The sequence below is a fragment of the Callospermophilus lateralis genome, chromosome 16, assembly GCF_048772815.1.
Source record: "Callospermophilus lateralis isolate mCalLat2 chromosome 16, mCalLat2.hap1, whole genome shotgun sequence".
NCBI lineage: Eukaryota > Metazoa > Chordata > Mammalia > Rodentia > Sciuridae > Callospermophilus > Callospermophilus lateralis.
Window position 1 is genome coordinate 90,495,965 of NC_135320.1, and position 26,514 is coordinate 90,522,478.

The 26,514-nt window shown below is 41.6% G+C and overlaps 1 protein-coding gene across 1 annotated transcript; it reads right to left on the reverse strand.

Annotated features, from left to right (window-relative positions):
• Positions 1-765: 765 nt before the first annotated feature.
• Gml (glycosylphosphatidylinositol anchored molecule like) lies at positions 766-24,528 on the reverse strand. The gene is made up of 3 exons (XM_076835791.1): positions 24,438-24,528; positions 23,740-23,847; positions 766-1,058 (listed from the first exon to the last, which is right to left on the reverse strand). The coding sequence occupies exons 1-3, from the start codon at positions 24,526-24,528 to the stop codon at positions 766-768; spliced, it is 492 nt and encodes a 163-aa protein (XP_076691906.1).
• Between the last annotated feature and the right edge of the window lie 1,986 nt (positions 24,529-26,514).

Genomic DNA, 26,514 nt, shown 5'->3' on the forward strand with positions numbered 1-26,514 from the left:
CAAAAAAATTACACATCGTATAACTCCATTACTAGCACATGTCAGGATTGGAAACCCATAGAGAGAAAACAGGCAGCAGTGGTGGCCTGGGTGGGTAATGGGGTCTTGGGTTTATTTATTTTTTGGCGGGGGAGGAGAAACCAGGGATTGAACTCAGGAGCACTCGACCACTGAGGCATATCCCCAGTCCTATTTTGTATTTTATTTAGAGACAGGGTCTCAGTGAGTTGTTAAAGTGCCTCCCCGTTGCTAAGGCTGGCTTTTAACTTGCAATCCTCCTGCCTCAGCCTTCCGAATTACTGGGATTACAGGTGAGTGCCACTGCACCCAGCTTCAGTGTTTATTTTTGAGGTCACATAAGTGTTCCAAACTGGACTGTGGTGATGACTGGTAAATCTGTGAATGTACAAAACATTCCTCAATTCTACACAGAATTGGTGGGTTGCATGGTGTGATTACATCTCACTAAAGTTACGGAGCATAAGAAGTGCCTACAGGAACAAAAGCAGCTCACCTGATGAAACCACAGAGGAATTCTGAATTTGCAGGGAGGCAGAAAAGAGCAGCAGCCTCACTGCAGAACCTGAGGACATGCAGGGAAACCAGCATTCCGGCACGTTTCCAACCAACAGCATTTTCCTTTATTTTGCTCTTACAACAAGGCATGAAGGGGCCAATGGGAGGCCTGACACATCAGCGTCTCCAAGAGAGAACAGCAGCATTCTGAGCAATAGGGGAAGATGAATGGACCTCCAAGAGGCCATCTCAAGTCAGTGTATTACTGACGATGATGGAAGCAAAGCTCAGGAAAAATTTTGGTTTCCCCAAATATGCAGACTCCTCTACAAAGTCCTCCTCAATTATCTGTGGAGGTAAAAAGTCTCTTTCTACGTTGGTAGGTCCTCCAGAGTTGCAAGACATACCATTACAACAATTAGCAAAATAGAATTGATTAGGGAACACTCTTCTTGGAGTTTCCGGAGGTTGTTCAGCAGCATATACAAATGTGCAATTCCAAGTACAGTTCTTGTAAACAAGTAATAAACGAGGGCTCACACCTGGAAAAAAAAAAAAGTGGTGATGGAAATCATTGGTTTTTCATGTTCTGACTGTAAACACAGAATATTCAACATGACTAGCTCCATACATTCCCAAATGTTCCAACATTCCATTGCCTAGAATTTGTGACAAAGAGAATTTCTAGTCCACAAGAGGGTTGAAAACAACTTCCTCTAAAGATATTTTTCTGTCCATGCTGTCATCTTTGTGTCTACCCTAGCCCTCCATATGGCATCTTGGCACTTTGTCATGTAGATATACAAATGAAACATTCTGCTCATTTTTTGTCTTAAGTGTTCTAGAGCTCTTAGAAATTAAGTAGAGCCAGAAGTCATTTTATAGTTATATCCTGGCGACCTTGAGGGAGATGTAGAAAGGCACAGGCAGCCAGGGCAAGATGGTGAGTGAGAAAGTCAGGGGCAGGACCAGCCTAAAGGAGCATGCAGAGTGTCTTCCCAGGAGGTCAACTTCCCAAATGATGAAAGTGGGGGACCCAGACAGACACTTCTATACTTGTGCGCTTAAGCAGCAGATCCAATAGAAAAACTAAAACAGACATATGGACATGGGGGAACCAATAAATAATAATGAGGAGAGCTTGGATAGGGGATAAGAAGAGGGAGAAGCTGGGAGCAGTGGTGCACACCTGTAATCCCAGTGGCTCAGGAAGCTGAGGCAGGAGGATTGTGAATTCAAAGCCAGCCTCAGCAAAAGCAAGGTGTTTAGCAACCCAATGAGACCATGTCTCTAAATCAAATATAAAATAGGGCTGGGGATGTGGCTCAGTGGTCAAATGCCCCTGAGTTCAATCCCTAGTAACCCTCCTCCACAAAAAGAAGAGGATATTCCAGAGACCATAAAAAGAACAAGTCAAAACTCCCCCACTGTACCCCGGGGCTCCGGAGCCCTCCTCTCTCTGTTACCATCACTTTTGCAATAAACCTACTGCTTGCTTGCTATCTCTGTGTCCTGTTCTTCAATTCTTTGGTGAATAAAGATAATGAACCCAACACCCTAGATGGTAAACAACCTTTCAACAACCTCTCAACTATTAGCAGGACAGCCTGTTTATCTGTCCTTTCTCTGATTTCCTGTAGTTGGTACGACCCCTCTAGGACAAGCTCTTTCCCCATACCCCAAGTCTGTTTCAAGCTTCTGCAGTCACATGCAAATGGTGATAGGCTCTTAAAACCAAACTCCTCGCAGCATGGACATAATGCCACATTCCATTGGTGTCCCACAACTAATGTTGTCACCTTGGCCAGCCACAGCTACCTAATCCAAGCTTCACCTGAGACCTCCTTCAAGAATCCCCAGGTGAAAAATCAGATAAGAACACTAAAACTAAAGAAAAATATCCCAATCAACCTAGATAGAAAAATCCTCTTTAAAATATTTCCAATCTGCATTAAAAATCACCATGATCTGAAATAAAAGATGTCAGGCTAGAGGAGGCTATTCCTTGTTGCTCCTGGGCTAAGATTCAAGCAGTGGGCGTGGGAAGCTGTCTCACTGAATGACTGGCATTCTCCTTCCAGTGGGTGGAGAGGCTCTGTCCATCTACTTTTGTAGTGACCTGGACATGTCCCCATCTTAGAGGTAGAGGATGTGTCTTCATGTGTAGGAGTGCCGTCCTGCAGCCCCTTGGGTGGAATTACACTCACCTGTCATTGTGACCCTGCCCCTCCTGACCTTTTTGGATGGAACTTTCTAAGAATGAGTGTCCCCCCAATAAAAGCTCACTTCCAAACGAGCCCTCTCTCTCTTGCCAGCCTCTCCTGACTTTCCTCACTCTACCATTTGGGGAGCTTGAGGTAGAGAGCGGAGGAGCCTTCCTGAAGCTTGATTTAAAGGTAAAGTATGTGTGTTTTATTTGGTGTCCCAGGAAATTCACATGAGCAACCTTAAGTTCAGCTGCCCATGCAGGTCGGGGGCAGAAGATGGCACCAGAATGAGGGACCGCTTGGTGGTGAATTTCCAGGATGACTGAGAGAGAGTGCGCTATAGAAATTTAATTTACCTTGAATTTTTGAAGGGTCACAGAGGAAGCAGACAGTTTCAGAGCCAAGGACATTAAAGAATTATCATGGGCAGTTCCATGACTTCAGATAAAGAAATGTATTTAACAATTCTGGAGACAATAACCAATGGGAGAGGAAAGCAAATCAAAAGGACCCAGCTAGTCCAGTTCCTGAAAACGGTCAACAAGTAGTACCGGATTTATGTACTTGGGAGAAACTAGGTAGAAAACTATATAAAGGGTGTCTCTCTGCCAACTGAATAAAAGTACGATAGAGAGTGTTCAAAAGGTGGACTGCATTAGTAATGTGTCTCTTTGATGACCTAGATCAGGACCAGTGGTCCCCAAGACTTGTTGAAATGGCTTCAGAGAGAAGTTATGAGTCTGGAGCAGGAGAAACAGCCCAAGGCTGCTTTGAAGTGGTGCTGTCTTTTCCTACCGGGATTGAGGACAGAGTCAAATTTCGCTTAGCCTCCAACTCTCCAGTCGCAGACAAGCTGCATCAGGGCAAGATCTAAAATCAAAAGCTCAGTCTCCGCTGAGCCAGACAAGAGTCAGCAGCTTTAGAGGAGTGCCAAGGGGCGTGTTCCAGAGAAGAGACTAGCCCAGATCGAATTTTTTAAACTGATTTTATTTTTTTAAAATACACGACAGCAGAATGCATTGGAATTCTTATTACACATATAGAGCACAATTTTCCCCCCATCGGATTTCTGGGAGGCAAATTCAAAATGGAGAGAACCAAGACAGACAGGAATATACAGACGAAGAAAAGAGTCACAGTCTGAGGGGACTCAGTCTACAGGTAAGGACGACCTGGGGAGGGCTTTGCTAAATTACATTTAGCTGGGCCGGCTTCCGCCATCCAAATTCAGACGCTCTCCTCCAGGAGAACGAGGTTCTATCATTACTCTGACCTGGTGGTTGCCATGCTTACGCCACTACAATGTGGCCTTAGAAGAGCACAGGAAGTGGGGAAAGACATTACAGGTTTTCAGCTTTTTCCAGTCTTTGAACAGATTAACAAACAAAACCGCATGTCCACGTGCATGCTGTAGTTCCCTTTAAGACTCTAAAAAAACTCAAAAATGCTTGCGGTACCTGTGGCCCTAACTCGTCATTTTTACAAAGCCTACTCAATTCGTTATGCCAGGAGCCTTTACTCCTAAAAGATTGAATTTCAATGGCAAATGCTTGCCTTTCTGGGGGTGATTATCTCCTCTGGTGGTCCCACTGGACTGATTATTGTACCAAACAGGCTCAAAGAAACAAGAGACAAAATCTTGAAGCTCCCTTAGAAATGATAACGGACCTAGAGAGACAGTTAAATTATGATTTAGCCATTTGTGATCAGATCACTGCATGTGCCAAAAAGGCTTGGCTTTAAATTTCTTCCCGAGATCAAACGAGTTTAGCTTTCAATCAGATAAAACAAAGCCTGGAAGAACAATTCTCCAATTTTGTAGCGTGCCTATACAAGGCAGCTAACAGGTCAATCAGAGATTCAAATGCTTCCGAATTCATAGTTACACAGCTAGCATTTTAAAATGCCAATAAAGTTTGTCAAGACATCCTCCCACCTCATTGAAAAAAAAAAGGGACTGTCTCAGAATTCATTCGCCTTTGTGCAGATGTTGGTCCCACACAATTACAAGGTTTTACACTCACCTTGACTTTAAAGCAGGTACTTCAGCTCTAATCCCAGAGACGCCATTCCCATGGGCAGTGTTTTAATCGTGGTAGGACTGGGCATTTGGCTCACAACAGAGCAGAAACCTTTCCTGGTTCACGCCAGTGGCATTACAGAACAAAAAGCTTCATGGCAAGGGGGAATGGGAACAGATATGACAGTGACCTGCTTCCATTTCTGACTTCACTTCCGCCTTCTTCAGGGCCAAAAAATGGAATATAGGCCTACCCCAGGACCACCAAATAATCGGTGGAGAGGAAGAGCTAGAGTCGCAGGCTTTGACATCATCACAACCCACCATGGCGGATGGTCATTATTACCAGTCAGCTCCACCCAGACAGTACGGCCAGCCATGGTAACAGATTTAACACCTCAAATGATACCACAGCAAGTTCCTACTGGAATCCGTGGGCCATTACCCCCAGGTACTATAGGCCTAATTTTGGCACAAGTTAGTTTTAAAGAGGGAATCCAAGTAATACCAGGAGTTGTTGATCCAGATTTTAGAGATGAGCTAACAGTCACTGTAGAATCAGAATATGCTATCCGGCTCTCTACTAAAGACATTTAGTACTTTTACCCTGTTGTTCCGCGGACAGCCCACTTACAACCTCAACTTCCAGGTCCCCCGGACTAAGTATATTGGGCTCAATTAATCTGGAAGGAGCACCCCCTACTGGAACTTAAAATCAATCTTAAAAAATTTCGAGGAATCACAGATACTGGGGCAGATAAATCTGTTTATCTCGCCGATTTTGGCCCCAAAACTGGCCTTTACATACTGCACCAGCCAATTTAGAAGGCATAGGGCAGATCTCTCAACCTGCCCAGAGTGCCCAGTATCTATTTTCACTGGGAAGACAGAGATGGTAACACTGGAATCTTTAAGCCTCATGTTTTGGACACATTACCAGTGAACCTATGAGGTACAGGTATTCTAAGCAGCTTGGGATTATTATTACTAACTTCAAATTCTATCAGGTCATTTGAGGAACTTACTCAAGGATCTACTCCTAGGGAAACAGAGAGAAACTTAAAGGACAAATACTTACTTATGATCCAATCTCCTTGACAGAGATTAATTAATGCACTCAGCCAAAATTTTTGGTAGGGGCCCTGACCTTTTTTCCGACCCCCCCCACACACACAAAAAAAAAACAGCATAGAAAATTAATGAGTTAGTCAATGGCCCTTAACATGGGAAAACTTAAAATAGCTCATATGTTAGTTGAAGAACAGCTTCAAGCTGGTCATTTAGAGCCTACGCTCAGCCTTTGGAACACACCCATCTTTGTAATTAAGAAAAAATCTAGTAATTGGAGATTATTACAAGATCTCAGAGCTATTAACCGTGTTATAGAGCCCATGGGAGCAACACAATCTGGGCTTCCTTCTCCTACAGCTATTCCTTTAGATTATAATTTGATAGTAGTAGATCTAAAAGACTGTTTTTTCTCTATACCTTTGCACCCAGATGACTGTAAAAAGTTTGCCTTTAGTGTCCCAGCAATTAATTTTAAAGAACTAGTTAAAAGATATTGCTGGAAAGTGCTGCCTCAGGGAATGTGTAACAGTCCTACCCTATGTCAGAATTTTGTGGCACAGGCTATCATGCCTGTGAGGGAAAAATTCCCTGATGCATATATTATTCATTTTTATGGATGACATACTTTTAGCTCATGCTAATTCAGAGGTACTTTTAAAATTTTTTTGCCCTTTTAGAGACTTCACTCACAGCAATGGATTTGTGCATTGCACCTCAGAAGGTGCAAAGGACATCTCCTTTTCAATATCTAGGTTATATGATTGAAGGACATACAATCCATCCTCAAAACTTACAAATAAGAGTCAAGGAGCTAAACAATCTTAATTATTTTCAAAAATTATTAAGAGATATTAATTGGCTGAAGCCATCTTTAAAGCTAACTTTCTTCCAGATATTACATGGAGATCCTTCTCCAAGTTCTTCTCATCAGTTCAAAGCAGGGGCAAGAACAGCTTTAAGGAAAGTTGAAATTGCTATTAAAAATGCTCAGCTTACTAATTCTCAAGAGCCTATATATTTGTTGATATTTCCAACTGCTCATGCTCCTACAGCAGCAATATGGCAAACACTGGGAGTCATTGAGTGAATTCATTTAACTCACTCTCCTCAAAAGTCACTAACTCCTTTTCATGATTTTGTTGCTCAATTAGTGATAAAGGGCAGAACAAGAGTTTTACAGCTATTTGGATCAGAACCTAATATTATAATCATTCCATTTTTTTGCTCAACAAAATGACTAGCTCTTTCAAACTTCTAATTTATGGCAAGTAGCTTTTGCTGATTTTTCTGGTCAGAGAATCATTATCCTCATGATAAAATTATTCAATTTATATTAATAACACCATTTATTTTCCCAAGGATTATATGTGCACAACCAATAAATGGTGCACTAATAGAATTCACTGATGGCTCAAGTTCAGGTAAAGCAGGTTTGTTTGTTTATTTTCCAAAAAACATTTTTTTGAGAGAGAAAGAGAGGTGAGAGAGAGAGAGGAGAGAGGAGAGAGAGAGAGAGAATTTTTTAATATTTATTTTTCAGTTTTTAGTGGACACATCTTTTTTAATTTTATTTTTTAGTTGTAGTTGAACACAAGACTTTTTATTTTATTTATTTTATTTTTTTATGTGGTGCTGAGAATCGAACCCAGGGCTTGCATGTGCTAGGCAAGCACTGTACCTCTGAGCCACAACCCCAGCCTGACACAACATCTTTATTTTATTTTTATGTGGTGCTGAGGATCGAACCCAGCACCCTGCGCATGCCAGGCAAGCGTGTTACCACTTGAGCCACATCCCCAGCCCTAAAGCAGGTTTTTATAGGCATGTTCATATAGAGGTAATACAAACCTCATATGCTTCTGCCCAACGAGCAGAACCATAAGCTCTCATTTGTGCTTTAAGTCATTTTGCAAATGAGCCCTATAATATTTATTCTGACAGCTTATATGCAGTAGGGATTAAGAAAAATATTGAAACTTCAATTAATGGATATACATAATCACAAGAGTTATTCAATTTGTTCATACCCTACAAAGAACGGTATAAATGTGAAAGCACCCATGTTTTATAGGTCATATATGGGCCCACACTAATCTTCCAGGGCTCCTAACATGAAGTAATGATAAGATTGATAAATTGGTTGCTGTTTGTCAGCAAATATCTTTGTATGACTGTGCACAAGCTTCGCATTCTTTACATCATCAAAATGCTTCTAGCTTACATAAAAAACTTAATATTACCAGAGAACAAGCTTATCAAATTGTACGTCACTACCCCCAGTGTGTTATACACACTCCATCTTTACCATCTGGGGTAAATCCCTGTGGATCAAACCAAATCAATTATGGCATATGGATGTAACTCACATTCATTAATTTGGTAAACAATGTTACGTACATATAATTGTAGATACTTACTCTAGATTTAGCTTTGCTACAGCCCGTGCAAAAGAAAATATTCAATATGTTATTTCTCATTGTTTAGCTGCCTTTGTAGTATAAGGATGTCCTTTACAGATTAAAACTGATAAGGCACCGGCTTATGTAAGCTCTTCCTTTCAACAATTTTGCCAAGAGTTTATACTGACCATAAAACAGGTATTCCTTACAACCCTCAAAGTCAAGCCATTGTAGAACAAGCTCATTTATCTATTAAGCTACAATTACAAAAACTAAAAGGGGGAGATAGGACTATGACTCCCCAAAATAATCTCAATCATGCTGTTTGTTTTAAATTTTCCATATTGTGACTCAGAAGGTCACACTGCAACTAAGCGACATGTCTTCTACAGCAACAGGCCCTTTAGGCTGAGTTTGGTGGAAGGACTTACAGACTGGTCAATGGAAAGGACCATATCCAGTGACTACGTGGGGTAGAGGTCATGCTTGTATTTTTCCAGAAGGTGCTTTTCATCCTATTCGGGTACCTAAACACGCCATCAGGCATGGAGGACGTAGAACCAAGATTCAAACGCCTGAAGATTGACCCAAAGAAGCCTTCCCTCAAAAAGAAGAAACCTTGGAAGAAGAGAAGAGTGATGACCCCAAGAAACTGAATGAGGAAGCTTATCTCATGGAAGGACCTGAAGAAATTGACAACTGCAGGCTACATGAATGATTCAACAGCAAGGAAAAGTTAATCTCCAATGATGATGCTTGCTGCTATAATAGCTCTGTTGAGCTGTCAGGTAAAAGAGAATCAGGGAGAAACTTATTGGACTATATTTTCCAGATCCACCTCTAGTACACCCAACAGTGTCGTCTGGAGAATCCATCCCAGTATTTACTAATGACACATACATGATGGGAGGATTTACAGACACTCATATTACTCCCAGTCATGTGACTAGATTTAATTATTCTGGCTATAGTGCCTAATTACCTTTGTGTTGGTCCCATGATAAATATGCTGATTGTCTAAAAGTGTCACTTGAGGAAAAGACAGCAGTTCGGAGACCTAGACCAATTAATGGTACTGTTAATGGAGACTCAAAACCTTATATCAGATCAGTTATTAAAATGGGACTTTCTCATAACAAACCAGTCATCTCAGCAGAACGTCCACGAATACCTCTTGTCCTAACCATTCTGCGATAGAAATTGGCACCTTTCCTAAGTGATGGATTGTATAAATAATTTTCCAGTACAACATAAGGTGTCTAGAAATAGTGGGTATATTTTGGACTAGTCTATTAAAATTGACAAAAGGCAGTTGCACAAGAGTAATTTCATGAATCCTGGAGGATTTGTTAGCAACATCTTGACCTTCTGCGAAGGTGGCATTCAGAAAGATGTTTGGCACTTAACTGCTGCCTCAGAATGCCTACATTTTACTGACAAACCTTTACCAGACTCTGTAGGCAAGAACTGTAAGGAAGGTTCTTGCTATGGCTTATGAGCCTGAGTTCAATCTCCTTATGTTTTAATTACTAGAAATGTAAAAGTTAAATGGAAAGATGATAGCTATCTTGTAACATGTAGTAAATGTAATTTAACTAACTGTACCACCAGATACAATAAAGTAAAAGTAACTCTTTTGTCTTATTACCAACTAATATTTCAGAACCATGGTACACTGATAACTGGTTTTCAAGTCTTAAAACAAATACATGCCCAGCTAGCGAGACCTAAACGTGCTCTTGGACTCAATAGTGGCAAATGTTGCCTTGGTTTCTTTTATTGCTTCAACAGTCACAGCTTCAGTGGCCATATCTCAAAATATTCAACATGCAAATTTTCTTAATAATTTGGCTCAGAATACTTCCAATGCTCTTCATAATCAAATAAATATTGATGAAAGGATTGAGACTAAGCTAAATGCCTTAGAGGCTACTGTCATAAATATTGGTAATGAACTTTCTGCTTTGAAATTCAAGGAAAGACTTAAAAGTCACGCTAGCTATAAGTATGTGTGTATTACTGCTGCCAAATACAATGCTTCCCAACGGGATTGGGAGAAGATTAAAAACCATTTGTTGGGTATTTGGCAAAATAATAACAACAGCTTGGATCTTTTGGAGCTCCATCATCATATTCAAGTTATACAAAAAAGTAAGACTGATTTTTCGGATCCAACTTCTTTAGCTGATCAAATACTGAGAGAACTGAATGGCTTTAACCCTGGAAACATTCTTAAGCATTCTGCATGGTATATTCTTGTATTATTCTCTCTTGTATTGTAATTATAGGATGGTGAGCCTTCAAAACAAGGATTCAGGGACTCAAAAAAGTGACCAATCATCTACTTTTTCAAAGAAAAAAGGGGGAATATGTGGGAAGATGTCTCACTGAATGATTCACATTCTCCTTCCCATGAGTGGAGAGGCTCTGTCCATCTACTTTCTTAGTGACCTGGACACTGTCCCCATCTTGGAGGTAGAGGATGTGTCTTCAGGTGTAGGTGTGCCATCCTGCAGCCCCTTGGGTCAAATTACACTCATCTGTCCTTGTGACCCTGCCCCTCCTGACCTTTTTTAGATGGAACTTTCTAAGAATGAGGGTCCCCCCCAATAAAAGCTCACTTCCGAACGTGCCCTCTCTCTTGCCAACCTCTTGTGACTTTCCTCACTCTCCCATTTGGGGAGCTTGAGGTCGAGAGCGGAGGAGCCGTTCCTGAAGCTTGATTTAAAGGTAAAGCGTGTGTCTGTGTTTTATTTGGTGTCCCAGGAAATTCACATGAGCAACCTTAAGTTCAGCTGCCCATGCAGGTCGGGGGCGGCAAGCAGGAATACTGCTTCTCTATGAGTCAGGTGAAAGAGGGATTTCACTAAAACTCAATAATGGATAGTCAGAGTGTCTTGAAGGCTCACCAATCTGGATACATTAAACAAAGAAGAGAGAATACACTGAAGCCAACCTAGTTGCAACAGCAGCGCTGGATCAGCACAGAGGGAGTGAGAATGCCAGAAACACAATGGACAGATTTAGTACGGAAAATCCTGAGATCAGAAAAGTAGTCTGTCCTTGGCTGATCCAGAGGCTGCATCATCCACTGGTGCATGAAAAGCACCCTGTGTTTCCAACAGGCCCTGGAGAGCTGAGGCAGGCACCATCTTGCAGCTGCTGCCACAGGACTAACTGAGGCAAGACAGCTAACTACAGGGTCCTAACAAGTACCTGTTGCATGACCTAGGCTGCACTTAGCAGAACAAGAGCACAACAGGCACAAAGAATATTTTATCCAGAGAGATTCAAGTCAGAAAACCAAAGGGGATCCTGGCCTGCTTCCCATTTTGAGTCTGGTGGCTCTAGAACCAGCTGAAGCAGATGGGAAATTCAAATGGATGGATGTGAACATGCTCTGGAACTATGCCTGGAAAGCCTGGAATGGCTGTTCTTAGGCAGCAGAGAGGGTAAAAGATTTGCTCCTCTACTCCACAAGCAGAATCCTGGGGAGACTCCTGGGATCCAGATTCCCAGCAGACATCAGCAACTGCAGCCCTTAGAAGTGTGCTGATCTAATCTCTCAAGATCAATCACCACCCAACAAACTGCCCCCCAGGCCTGATTAGACCTGAGCCCCACCTAAGGGAATCCACTCACAGAACTCTGCAGCAGCTCTGCCTTGGGAGTGCATCACCTGGTCTGCGCAGACAAAACTCCAGCTGACAGTACTTCCCACCCCATCCTACCTCATACTGGTGAGAAGGGAAGCTGAGAATTTTTAACTTCAACTGGCCACTTGGCTAGCAACACAAAAAGAGGAAGGGTTTAACAACCCTTGGCCCTTAATTCTCGTGCTTAGTAGACAGCTCAAGAAGAAGGAAAGAAAGACAGTTGGACACAGTGAACATATATGCTCACTGACTATGCTGAAGAAATTCCTTAATTTTTCATTATGAATCTTTTTCCCTTTTGTGTATGTGTGTGTGTTTTGTGCTGATTTGATTCATGGACATGTACACTATACATATTTGTTTCTTTTTCGCTCATTTGTAGCATTTTTTAAATGTAGTTATTTTTCCTTGCTTTGTCTTTTGAGGATTGGGGGTTTTGATTAGTATATTTTGGTACTGTTTTGTATTGATTTTAATTTGTCTGTTTCTCTCGTTTCTCTTTTCTTCTGCTAACAGCCAAATTCTATTGTTCTCTCTTTCACTCTTCGTTTCATTTTTTTACTTCTATTTTTTCCTCCTTCTCCTTTAAGAACTATCATACCTACACCTCTTTTGCATTTTCTCTGTTCACTTTTTGAAACTATAAACTCTTTTCTAACTTCCCATAAAATTTTCTTTTCTCTTAATTAACTGTATTCTTATCATCTTTTAGAACTAATTGGTTTATATACCATCTGCCCCAACCATTAATATCGTTGCAATTATTACTGCTGTGGATGCCATACTTGACACCTACTGTTTGATTTAATGCCAGATATAATGAATGGTTACTTATTGTTTTTATTAATGGCAACTGCTGACCCTACATTTCTGAGGGTTTTTTTTTTTTTGTGTGTGTGTGTGTGTGTGTGTGTGTCTGTGTCAATTAACATTGTAGATGTCATAGCAGGAACCAAGTATTTAATTTAATTCTGTATATTATTTGCATTGATTGTTGCTATTATTTGTTTTCCCCTAATCTGTGAGGTACTGGAAACCTGCAGGGACACTACAAATTCACAGGGTAGAAACTCTGCTGCTGGCAGAATAGAATAGACAATATGATTGATGTATGTATATTCCATGTATGTATTGTATATCAAAATGCATTCTACTGTCATGTATGACTAAAAAATAAATAAATAAATAAAAATTTTAAAAAAACTCTGCTGCTGCACTAAACTCAACCCAAAGACAGTGCCCTTGCTCCACACACAAATTAATGACATTCAATCTTCAGCAATACTTTAATACAAAGAACAGAAGAGACAAAAACGCAACTTACAAATGAGCCCCAAGTGGAAACAGCTTAGGGTGGGCTCTCAGGTCCCACCTATGGATATCCATTGCTACGACAGAAAAAGAGTAAAATAACACAAAGGCTGTGGACACTATACCTATGAGGAGATCTTAATCCAGATCACCCTAGGACACTTTAGCAACTGAAAACTGTGCCCTAAAAAATAAAGTAGAAGAAACCACTTCAATTGACGTGCAAGACCAATACCTCTGAAAACATGAAAAAACAGGCAAAAATATCTCCCCCCAAAATCCACGATCCCTCAACAAAGGAATCCACTGAGAGTGAGGTAGACAAAAACCCAGAGAAAGATTATAAAAAAACTGATGAACAAAGAACATCTAAGGAAGAAATTAAGAGAGTGATTACAGGAGATGAAAGACTGTTTTAATAAATAGAAAAACTGAAAGAAACCAAGCAGAACTCCTAGAAATTAAAGACAAGATCAATCAAATGACAAACTCACTTGAAAGTATCCATAACAGACTAGATGATATAAAAAATAGAACCTCTGCTCTTGAAGACAGAACTTCAGGCACTGAAGACAGGCTAGATGATCTGGAATACTCAGAAAGCAGCAAAGGAGAAAAAATTATAGAGCATGATCAGAATACAAGAGTCTGGGATAACCTTAAAAGAACAAATCTGAGAATCACTGGGATAGAAAAGAACATGGAGATACAAACTAAAGGCATAAAGAACATTTTCAAGGAGATAGTTACAGAAAACAGAAATGAGATAGACATCTACATACAAGGCTTACAGGACCCCAAAGCGACCTACCCAATGAGAAGCTTGCTGAGACATATCATAATAAAAATGCCTAACATAGAAAACAAGGAAAGAATATTAAAGGCTCCAAGGGAAAAACAACAGGTCACATTTAGAGGCAAACCAACAAGACTCACTTCTGATTTCTCTACTTAGATCCTAATATTAAGGAGAGCCTGGAATGAGATATTCCAAATCCTAAATGAAAACAACTGTCATCCAAGGTTAGTATACCCAGCAAAACTCAGTTTCAAATTCAAGGGGGAAATTTTAAAAAAACATTCCACAACAAAAATAAACTAAAAGAATTCATGAACACCAAACCATCACTACAAAGAATACTCAAAGATAAATTTCACACAGAGGAATGAAAAAACAATCCCCAAATCCCACAAACAGGGGAAGATCAATAGAATAATGATCCATTAAGAAGTAAGACACGATAAAAATATAGCAAAAAAAAATGGCAGGAAACCACAAACATATATCCATACTAACACTGAATGCCAGTGGCCTCAACTCCCCAATAAAAGACACAGAATAGCACAATGGATCAAAAAAAAAATTCAGCTATATATGCTATTTATAAGAGACCCAAATGAGACACCTACATGCAGAAGGTAAAAGGATGGCAAAAAATATTCCAGGCATCTGGTCCAATGAATCAAGCAGGAATACCTATTCTAATATCTTAAAAAGTAGATTTCAAGCAAAAATTAATTAGAAGAAGCATGGCATGGTGGCACATGCCTGTAATCCCAGAGACTTGGAAGACTGAGGCAGGAGGACTGCAAGTTCAAAGCCAGCCTCAGCATCTTAGTGAGGCCCTAAGCAACTCAGCAAGACCCTGTCTCAAGACAAAATATTTTTTAAAAAGTTATGGATATGGCTCAGTGGTTAAGGGCCCCTGGATTCAATTCCCAGTACCAAAAAAATATTAATCAGAAGAGACAAAGGACATTACATCCTAGTAAAGGGAACAATCCAACAAGAAGATATTACCAGAGTAAACATTTACTACCCAAATGTCAATGCACCCAGATACATGGAAAATATACTTCATGATATTAAATTCCACATAGAGCCCCAAAACAATAATACTGGGGATTTAAATATACTCATTATCAACAGACAGGCCATCAAAACAAAAAGTCAGCAAAGATATCTTCAACCTAAATAGTACTATGAATCAAATGGACCTAATGGACATCTACAGAATATTCCACCCTGAAACAGCTGAATTTACCTTCTCAGCTCTGCATGGAACTTTTTCCAAAACAGATCATATTCTAAGCCACAAATCAAATCTTAGCAAATATAAAAAAATGATATACCCATGTATGCTATCAGATCATAATGGAATGAAACTGAAAATCAACAGGAAGAAAAATAGAAACCACGTTGTTAAACTCATGGAAATTGAACAATACTCTCTTAAATGAAGAGTGTACCAAAGAAGAAATGATAATAGAAATCAAGAAATTCTTAGAAATAAATGAGAACAAAGGCACAACATATCAAAATTTCTGTGACAATATGAAAGCAGTTCTAAGAGGCAAATTTATAGCAATGAATGTCTACATTAAAAAATCAGAGAGACCCCAAATAAATAAGCTTATGCCCCAGCTTAGAAAAAGAAGAGCAAACTAACCCCTAAACCAGTAGAAGATAGGTAAAAATTAAGATCATCAGAAAAAATATCAATGAAATTGAGAATAACCAAAAAAATACACAGGATCAATGTAATGAAGAGTTAGTTCTTTGAAATGATAAAATTGGCAAACCCTTAACCAAATTAACCAAAAGAAAAGTTAAGAAGCAAATCAAGATGAGAGATGAAAAGGGAGGTATTTGAGAACCCTTTGAAATCCAGAGGGTTATCAGATTCTATTTTGAAAATTTACACTTCAATAAACTGGAAAATCTGGAAGACATGGACATATTTTTAGACACATATGACCTGCCAGGAAGATACATAAATGCTAGATAAAACAATATTAAGTAATGAGATTGAAATAGCAATTAGAAACCTTCCAAAAGGATCTGATAGCCTGGATCTGATAGTTTCTCAGCTGAGTTTTACCAGATCTTTATAGAAGAACTAACATGTCTTTCTCAAATTATTTCAGGAAAAAGAAAGAGAGGGAACATTCCCAAATACGTTTTATCAAGGTTGGATAACCCTGTTACCAAAACCAGACAAAGACACATCAAGGAAAAAAACTATAGACCAATATCCCTGATGAACTTAGATGCAAAAACCCTAAATAAAATATTAGCATGAAGAAACTAATACACCATGATGATGTGGGTTTCATTCCAGGAATGCAAAGTTGATTCATCATAGGCGAAACAGTAATGTGATTCATCAAACAGAATTAAGAACAAAAATTGCATGATCATCTCTATAGATGCAAAAAAGGCCTGTGATATGAATGGATTCAATACTCACTCGTGTTAAAAATGCTGGAGAAGCTAGAGATCAGAGGAACTTACCTCAACATTGTAAAGGCCATTTATGACAAACCCAATATCATACTAAATGGAGAAAAACTAAAAGCATTTCTACTAGATTCAGGAATAAGGCAGGGCTGTACACTCTTACCACTCCTATTCAATACAGTCCTTAAATATTAGCCAGAGCAATCAGGCAAGAAAAGGAAAATTAATGAGATTCAAATAGGAAAAGAAGAAATCAAACTCTCTTGTTTGCTGATGATATGATCCTATATGTAGAAGATCCAAAAAAAAAAAAAAATCCAAGAGAAAACTTCTAGAGCTTACAAATGAATTTAGCAAAGTAACAAGAGAGAAGATCAACACCCATAAATCAATAGCTTTCCTATACTCCAACAATGATTCAATCAAGGAAGAAATCAGGAAAACTATCCAATTCACAGCTATCTCAAAAAAAAAACTCAACAGAGGAGGTAAAAGAGCTCTGTAATCAACATTACAGAACACCAAAGAAAAAAATTGAAAATGACCTTAGAAAATGGAATGACATCCCATGTTCTTGGATAGGCAGAATTAGTATTATCAAAATGGCCATACTACCAAAAGCAATACACAGATTCAATGCAATTTCTGACAAAATACATTCTTTTTTCAGAATTAGAAAAAAACAACTCTTAAATTTGTTTGGAAGAATAAGAGACCCAGAATGGCCAAAGCAATACTAAGCAAGAAAAGTGAAGCAGGAGGCATCACAATTCTTGATCTGAAATTGTATTACAGAACTGTAGTACAAATCTATACCCATCTGATATTTGACAAAGGTACCAAAAACATATCTTGGAGAAAAGATAGCCTTTTAACAAAAGGTGCTGGGATAACTGGAGAGCTAAACACAGGAAAATGAAGTTAAACCTCTTTCACCCTGCACAAAACTCAAATTGAAATGGGTCAAAGACTTGGGAATTATATCAGAAATCTTACAACTGCTAGAAGAAAACACAGGGTCAACATGCCATCATATCAGTGGTGGCACAGACTTCTTAAGACCCCCAAAAGCACAAGAAGTAAAATCAACAATCAATAAGTGGAATAGCCTTAAACTAAAAATCTTTTGCACAGCTAAGGAAACAAGAGCATGAAGAGAGAGCCTATAGAATGGGAGAAAATCTTGGCCAGCTACTCCTCTGATAGGGGATTAATATACAGAATATACAAAGAACTAAAAAACCTTAGCACTAAAAAAGCAAATAACCCAATCAATAAATGGGCAAAAGAACTAAACAGAAATCAATAAACACATGAAAATATGTCAACATGTCTAGCAATCAGGGAAATGCAAATCAAAACTACATTAAGATTCCATCTCACTCCAAGCAGAATGGCAAGGATCAAAAATACAAACAACAATAAATACTGGCTACGTGGTGAGAGAAAGGAACACTTGCCCATTGTTGGTGGGACTACGGACTAATGCAAACACTCTGCAAAGCAGTTTGGAGATCCCTCCAAAACCTAGGGATGGAACCACCATAGGACCCAGCTATTCCCCTCCTGGGTATTCTCTCAGAAAGATCTAAAACCGACATACTACAGTGACACAGCCACATCAATGTTTATAGCAGCACAATTCACAACAGCTAAATTTGTGACGCTCGTCAATAGAGCAATGGAATAAGAAATTGTGTGTGTGTGCACATGCATGTATACACACACATAATGGAGTTCTACTCAGCTGTTAAAAAGAATAAAATTTTTTGAGCTTGGCTAATTTCATTTAACAGTCTCCATGGAGTTCTACTTAGCTGTTAAAAAGAATGAATTTTTCTGAGCTTGGCTAATTTCATTTAACAGTCTCCATTTATGGGTGGAAATGGAGACTGTTAAATGAAATTAGCCAAGCTCAGAAACTCAAAGGTTGATGTTTTCTCTCATATGTGGAAGTTAGAGTAAAATTTTAAAAGGGGGAGGAAATAATAAGATTACAGAAAGAACCAATTAAATACAAATTAATAGACAAGCAAAAGGAATCTAGTAGAGCAGAGGAAGAAGCAGGGAAGGATGGGAAGGAAAACAGGGGCTAATGAATTGAAATCAATTTTCATGCATGTATGAGTTTGTCAGGATGAATTCAACTACTATGTATAGTCATAAAGCTCTAATTAACAAAAGAAAAAAAATGACCATGATCAAGTTGGTTTCGTCCCAGCAATGAAAGTTTGGTCCCTCATATGCAAATCAATATGTGTAATTAATCATCTAAATAGAATTAAGGACAAAAATCACATGATGCTCTCAAAGAAAACTTAACATGTGTATATGTTAAAGAAGAACTGATGAGACCACGGATAGAAGAAATCTTGTTGTTTTCACAAAACCTATATAAGGAAAACCTAAAGCCAACAGAACACTGAATGGAGAATAACTGAAAGCATTTCCTATAAAATCAGGAACAAGACAAGGATGTCCACTCTCACCATCCTATGCAACATAGTCCTTGAAACTTCAGCCAGAGCAATCAGGCAAGAGAAAGAAATTAAAGGGATACAAATAGGAAAAGAAGAAGTCAAATTACCTCTGTTTGCTGATGACATGATCCTATATTTGGAAGACCCAAAAATCTCCACCTGAAGACATTTAGAGCTGATCAATTCAGCAAAGGAGCACAATACAATATCAGCATACAAAAATCAGGGGAGCAGGAGGGAGGAGGAGGGAGGAGGGAGGTGGAGGAAGGAAGTGCTGAGGACTGAATTAGAGCAAATTATATTCCAGGTGTTTGTGATTATGTATCCCAATGTTTTATATAACTAAAAAGAATCTGAACAAAAATTAATAAAAATATTTACTTTAAAACAGAGAGCATAAGTTAAAAAATCAATGACTTTTCTATAATCCAATAATGAACCTACTGAGACAGACCAAGAAAACAATTCCATCAGCAGTAGTCACAAAAAATAAAATACCTAGGAATAACCTAACTAAAGAGGTGAAAGACCTCTACAATAAAAATATGGAACACTGGGCTGGGGATGTGGCTTAAGCGGTAGGGCGCTCGCCTGGCATGCACAGGGCGCTGGGTTCGATCCTCAGAACCACATAAAAATAAAATAAAGACATTGTGTCCACTGAAAACTAAAAAACAATATTCAAAAATTCTCTCTCTCTCTCTCAAAAAAAAATATGGAACACTGAAGAAAGAAACTGAGTAAAACTTTAGAAGATGGAAAGACTTGAGTGTTCATGAATAGGCAGCAGTAATATTGTTAAAGTGGCCATATTATTGAAAACATTCTACACATTCAGTGCAATTCCCTTCAAAATATAATGACTTTCTTCACAGAACTAGGGGTGAAAAGTCATAAAATTCCTTTAGAAGAATAAAAGACTCAGAGTAGCCAAAGCAATTCTGAGCAATAAGATCCAGGCTAGAGGCATCAAATATCTGACTTCAAATTATACTAAAGAGCTATAGTAACAAAAACAGCATGGTACTGGCATAAAAACAGACACACAGAACAACAGAACAGAAGACACAGACAAACCCACACAGATATCATCATCTGACCCTTCACAAAGGTGCCTAAAACAGATTGGAGACTTTTCTCAAATGGTGCTGATAAAACTGGTCATACATATGTAGAAGAATGAGAATGGATCCCTATTGCTCACCCTGCACAGAAGTCAACTCAAAATGGATCACAGACCTAGGAATCAGACCCCAAACCACGCAACTCCTAGAAGAGAACATAAGATCAACACACCTGTATAGGTGGATGCAGGCTTGGACTTCCTCAATAGGACTCCTAAAGCTAGAAGGAATACCCAGGATTAATAAATGGGATGGTATCAAATTCGAAAGCTTTTGCACAGCAAAGGCAACTAGAGCATGAAGAAAGAATCTACAGAATAGGAGAAACCTTGGCTGACTCCTCTTCTGACAGAGAGTTAATATCTAGAATATGTAAAGAACTCAAAAAACCTCACAAGAGAAAAACAGCCCAATCAATGAGTGGGAAAATGAATTAAACAGACACTTCTCCAAAGAAGAAATACAAAAGGCCAATAAACATGAAAAAATTCTCAACATCTCTAGCAAATAGGGGCATGCAAATCAAAACTACACTGAGACTTCCTCTCACTCCAGTCAGAATGGCAGTCATCAAGAATACAAACAACAATAAGTGATAGTGTGGTGAAAAGTACAACTACTATGGAAATCAGTACAGAGGTCTTTAAAAAGTCTAGGAATGAAAGCACCACACAACACAGCTATATCGCTCCTTGATATTTGTTCTGAAGCATTAAAGTCAGCATACTATAGTGATACATGCAAGCCTGTGTTTATAGCAGCACAATTCACACAACAGCCAAACTATGGAACCAGCCTAGGTGTCCACCAATGAATGAATGATGAATGTGGTATATATATACACACAAGGGAGATATATTCAGCCATAAAGAAAAATTTTGCAGGAAAATGGATGGAACTTGAGAGCATTATGCAAAATAAGCCAAACTCAGAAAGTCAAGGATCCTATGTTTTCTCTCATTTGTGGAAGATAGATAGAAAAAAGAAAAAAAAAATATGAGAAAGGATCTCATAAAAATCGAAGGTTGAACAGGAGAGTAGAAAAAAATGGATCAGTAGAGAGTGAGAAGAGTAAAGGAGTGTTCTGGGGAATGCAACTGATGAAATCCCTACATTTTATGCATGTACAAATATGTGAAAATAAATTGCACTACTATGTGTACTATAATGCACTGTTTAAAAGTGAATAATATGATAAAACACTAATTGGTTTAGGGCCAATGTCCCGGTGGTGGCTTTTCAAAGATCACACTTTGGTATCAAGTTTACAAACTCTGCCTTACCCTAGATACTGAAGATTTTCTCTCTGAATGTTTTAGAGTTTAGCCTTTTACACCGATGCCCATGGTTCATTTGGGGTTACGTTTAGTGTAAGATTTTAGGTCAAGGTGCCTTTAACCTACAGGTGATGAGGCCACTATTCCCCTTCTGATGAATTCTGCACCTTTGTCAAAAATCTGTTGAGCATATTTGTATGGGACTGTTTCTGGGTTCTCTCTTCTGTTCCATTCACCTACGTGTCCTTCCAAAGTATGGTGTGGGTGGAGGCTCAGTCTCTGACAATCAAATTTTCCCATATAGTGATTTTTGCTTTTGGTCTTACAAAGCCCCTGAAATCAACAAATAACCTGAAGAGAGAATGCACTCCCAGATCTCACCAACCTCTCACACAGGATTCTGTGTCCTAGTGTCCATCGGGTTCACTTAGATAAGGGTAACCCCTAAACAAGCATGGGGACAGATGTCAAACAGAGCTGTCACAGTTCCCAAGATGACAGCAGGAAGTGAGAAACGACTGAAGATCAGAGAAACCATCCAGAGCCAAGCCACCTGCCACTGAGGCAGGTGGGAAAGTCAGACTTCTCAGGAAAATAACAAAAGCCATACACCTCTGTCCTCCCTATCAGGCCCATACCAAGAGGTCTCCTGCAGAGATGTGTAAACTGCTTCACTGGTGTACTTGCAAGAGCCATGAAGCTACTGGTTAAAAGACCCAGCACAGGGACTGGGGTTGTGGCTCAGTGGTAGAGCGCTCGCCTCACATATGTGAGGTACTGGGTTTAATCTTCAGCTCCACTTAAAAATAAATAAATAAAGATATTTTTAAAAAGCAACAATGCATTGCTATGTCTAATTGTGTTAATAATGCCTGAGTCAAAATAAAACTCATTAAAAAAAAAAAAAGACCCAGCACAGGGGAAGGTGGATGGGAAAGGTGGATAGATCTAAAGGAGGATGCAGTCCACTGTTGCTCTAGTTTAGAATGTACGTGGCTCCCAAAGGTCCATGTGTTAAGGGATTGTTCCCCACCATGGTGCAATGGGAAAGCTGGGGAACCTTTCAGCAGTCGGGCCTACTGGGAGTGCTTCAGGTCACAGAGGGCATGCCCTTTAAGGGCTGATGGGGCCACAGGCTTCTCCTTCTCCTAGGTTTTTGTTTTTTGTTTTATTGTTGTTGTGGTGGTGGTGGATGGTTAGTTTTATGGTGTGTGTGTGTGTATGTTTGTGTGCACATGCACACAATGAACTTCCTGGCAATGACGTGAGCAGTTTTGGTCCTCCACCTGCTCCATGAGGCTCAGCCCCAGGCTCAAACAGTGATAGACTGAAACCTATAAACCTGTGAGCCCAAACAAACCTGCGTCCTTATGATTATGTGAGGTATAGGCTACAATGACAGAAAGTTGACTCAAACCAGGTCAAGTGCTGTAGAAGGCCACCATGCCTGCGCAGACTACTGGTCCCTGCTTCACTCCACCCTTACAAATGTCATTCAGGTTTCTCCCTTTGCCAGCTCTAATGCAGCCACACCGGGATGCAGATCCTCAGAAAGCATCAGCCAGTCTCACTTGCAACAATAGTTGAAAAATGACAACACATAACCCATCAAGGTCCCCACCAGTGGCCCACCACGGTGACAAAGCCAGATTCTCAGCAGATCACCACAGTGTGAGGGCACTCAGTCCAGTGAAGAAGGGGCAGTCTGGAGGTCTTTACACCCAGCTCGGGAAACAGAAAGGCACCTGAAGCTACAGAAACAAACTCAGGTGGGGAGACAGCAACTAGAGGAAGGGTCCTGAACAGGGCCCAGACAAGACCTCCAGCTGTCTGTCACAACCTCACAGACTGCCTGCCTCTGGGTCCCTGAGCCTCAGGCCACATGGGTCTTCACAGTAACGCCCTGGGGAGACGCACACCTGCCTCACAGCACTAGAGGCCTGCAAGGAAGAAGTAAGAGCACGTTGGGGGGCCAGCTTTGCCCTGACACATTCTGTGTGTGACAGTGTTACCGGCGTGGCCCTGAGGGGTCAGCACATCTGCTGCTCGGACTTGGACAGCTGGACAACTCCCCCACCCGTCCCACACCCAGCACATGACCAGAATTCAAATGACGATCAACCAGGCTACACTGAGGTATCTACATACATGAGCAAGGAGACCCAAGCAAGAGACCTGTAGGTCCAGCAACATTCCTACCGTTGAAGACACGGCAGGTGTGGACTCTGCTCCCCCTCTCCACAGATGACTGCACAAGCTGGTGCACAGTGCCCTACGTGAGGCATGGCAGGACCTGGGAATAAGTCCTCAGGGTGGGGAGATACCAGGAGAAGGAAGTAGGTCAGGGTGCAGAAAGAAAACCATACAGACTCCACTCCCGAAACAGCTCAAATAAGACGATGGAACACAGGTGTGAAAAGAGCACAGGGAAACTTACGTGCCGCTACGGTCATACAGCGTCTATGGTCGTATAAGCACGTCCTGAGATTCGGGCAATCAAACGTGTTTTCAGCCACACATTCATGGCACTGCACATTGAAGGTCCCTGAGGGAGGGAGAGCAAGCATTGGGCTCCTGCCCCAACGTATCCTTCCACCCATTACCATCTCGTCTTCCCCCATGCAGTAGCTGGCCCTGCCCTCTCTCCCAAAGACTTGCCTGAGCCTGCACAGCTTGGTCTCAGTGCAGTCCCAGTCTGGCCAAGACCTGCTCCCAGGAAGGAAGCCAGGCCAACCTAGGAGCTTTCCCTCTTCTCAGGAAGACATGCGGGGACCATGAGCTCTGCAGAGGGGCCTGCCTCTCCAAGGAAGTCTGGACGCTCCCCTAAGAAGCCAGCATGTTCCTGGATTTCCTTGGACACTGCTGTCCTCTCTTGCTGTCCCTAATGGGCAGGGTCACCTCCAAGCTTCCCCTCAGGTCTCCTGGTCAGCTGCTCTTTGAGGGAAGCCATCCTTCCTCCTTTCTCTCCCCTGCACACGAACACAGCCCAATTGGCCCTCAATTCTCCCCAACAACACTGACAATGCACACCACAGCTAGCTCAGATGGCCAAATTCCTGCCACGTCCTCCTGGGACCCCGGGCAACTCTAGGAGAATCCATATGCCCTCCATGTCTCAGAAGAGATGATACTTACAAGTAGCTGGAACAACTTTGGTCACGTTGGTAAAATTGGATTCCACACGTGGGAGCCCCACAAAGAGGAGCAGGAACAAGGGGAGCATCATATAGGGCAGAAGCTTGGACCTGAAAGTGAAGAGACCCACAGCCAGTCAGCGAGAAGCCAGCTCCCTGCTCCACTCCACGCCCCCAGCATCAACCACCACAGGAGTCTCCCCCCTCCCGCCTTCCTCACAGGCCCTCCTCCCCACAGACCTGGAACCTATCAGAAGAATCAAATGGATATTCCTAAACCAAGAGAAGCAAAATATTTGAAATTTTAGAATTCACCTGGACGCCATTAACAGCCAACTGGACTCAGCAAGAGGAAACAACAAACGTGATACAGGCCTATGGAAAATGTCCACACGCTGCCCAGAAAGAGAAAAAGGCCAAAGTGCATAGCAGCTGAAAGAGGAGCTGCATCCATGTGAGTCAGCTGTGTAGCACACACGCAACTGGATTTGCACAAGAAGACACACATGGAGGGAGCAAGCGTTTGAAGGACCACTGGTACCGAAATGTCTCAATAGCAGTGAAAAGCATCACCCCACAAACTTAAAAAGGGCCAGCGGATCCACAGCAGAGGAAGTCCAAGGAAACCCAATCTCAGACACATCACACACAAACCACCGAAAACTACCGGAAAACGTGAGGGGCCGCGGGAGAAAAGGAAAGGCAAGTCAGCGTCTCAAACAGCAATAATTCAAGTGGTGGCTGACCTTCCCACACAGACCGGCAAGTGCTGAGCAAGCATGCCAGAGTCTGCAAGGGCAAACAGACTTCAAAAGCGAAGGCCAGATGGAGACCGCGACCCAGCAGGAGTGAGGGGCAGCACTCCCAGGAGACCCGCTACGGGAAATCTTGAGATCTGACTCCTTTACAAGGACCCCCAAAGTCAGCCAGAGCCCAAGCAGAGGAGGCTTCAGAATGGAGAGGAGTGGCTGGGGCCAGCTTCCAGGCCCAAAGGATTACAGAGGTCAAAAGGCAGGCTGGTGACAGCAGAAAGCGACTGTGGAACCCTGAGTCCACTTTCTGACTTCAGCTTCAGGAAGCCAGAAGTTGCTCACCAAAGGAGAACTAGGACTTCCTCCTGCTTGGAATTGAAGGGGACACTTCAAATAATAGGTGGCCCCAGATCATGCCCAGTGGAAGGCATGCCTGCTGTGCACAGGCTGGTGGTGAAAGCAGGAGAGACTCAGAGCTAGCCTCAGCAGCCTGAAGGGCCCAGAGGGAAGAGCAGGCTCAGAGGCATGCTTGTGGGCGAGGGCAGGTGGGGAACCTGGTCCAGTGTCCACTTGAACAGTCATCAGTGGACTCAAATCATGAGCCAGGAAGGGAAAGGGGAAAGATCAGGGTGGCCACTGAGAAGTCCAGGCTTTTGGAGATCCAGGATGATTTGGGCCACAGGAGAGGAGGCCAAGGTCAGGAACAGAAGGTCCTGTGGGTGGGGCTCCAGGAGGAGGGGGCCTTTGCCCACTAAGGGAAGGGACTAAAGGACAAAGGGGTGAGACTAAGTAGAGAAGGGGTGAGAGGGAGAAGCCATGAGAAGGTGGGCTCAATCCTGAAGGAGGGTCTCGGACTAAAGTGTCTCTGAGGTGACACATTGGAACACTGAGAGCATCTGCTCAAAGGGGTCTAGGGGACCACAGGTCCACAGGACTAGAGTGTGGACCCCGGTGTGGGTCCAGGGCCCTGGGTATGTCAGGGGTCTCTGAGAGGAGGGTCGCCAGGCCTGGAGGGTCGGAAGGAACCCAGGAGCCTGGATGGGGTCCGGGAGAGGACGGGGGGGGGGGGTCCTACAGGAGATAGGACGCGACCTTGGGAGCGGACAGTGTGGGCCAGCAGGAGAATTCTGGGGACCAAGACAGGGGTTCTTGAAGGCCAGAACCCCTACTGGGGTAGGGGGTCTGATGAGAGGAGTGGGGGAGAAGGGTCCATGGGTCAAGGGGTGCTACGAGGGAGGAGGGTCCAGGTGAGGTGTCATGAGGGGGCACGTCTGGAGAGGAAGGGCTCTGGGAAGAGGGTGTGGAGCCCAGAGGGCCCAGGAAGGA

Excerpts from the sequence above, each read along its gene's own strand:
- Gml (XM_076835791.1), bottom strand. The coding sequence starts at position 24,528 with ATGATGCTCCCCTTGTTCCTGCTCCTCTTTGTGGGGCTCCCACGTGTG. Across the intron at positions 23,848-24,437 it reads CAAAGTTGTTCCAGCTACTT|GGACCTTCAATGTGCAGTGC; the intron begins GTAAGTATCATC and ends TCCCTCCCTCAG. Across the intron at positions 1,059-23,739 it reads CTGTATGACCGTAGCGGCAC|GTGTGAGCCCTCGTTTATTA; the intron begins GTAAGTTTCCCT and ends TTTTTTTTCCAG.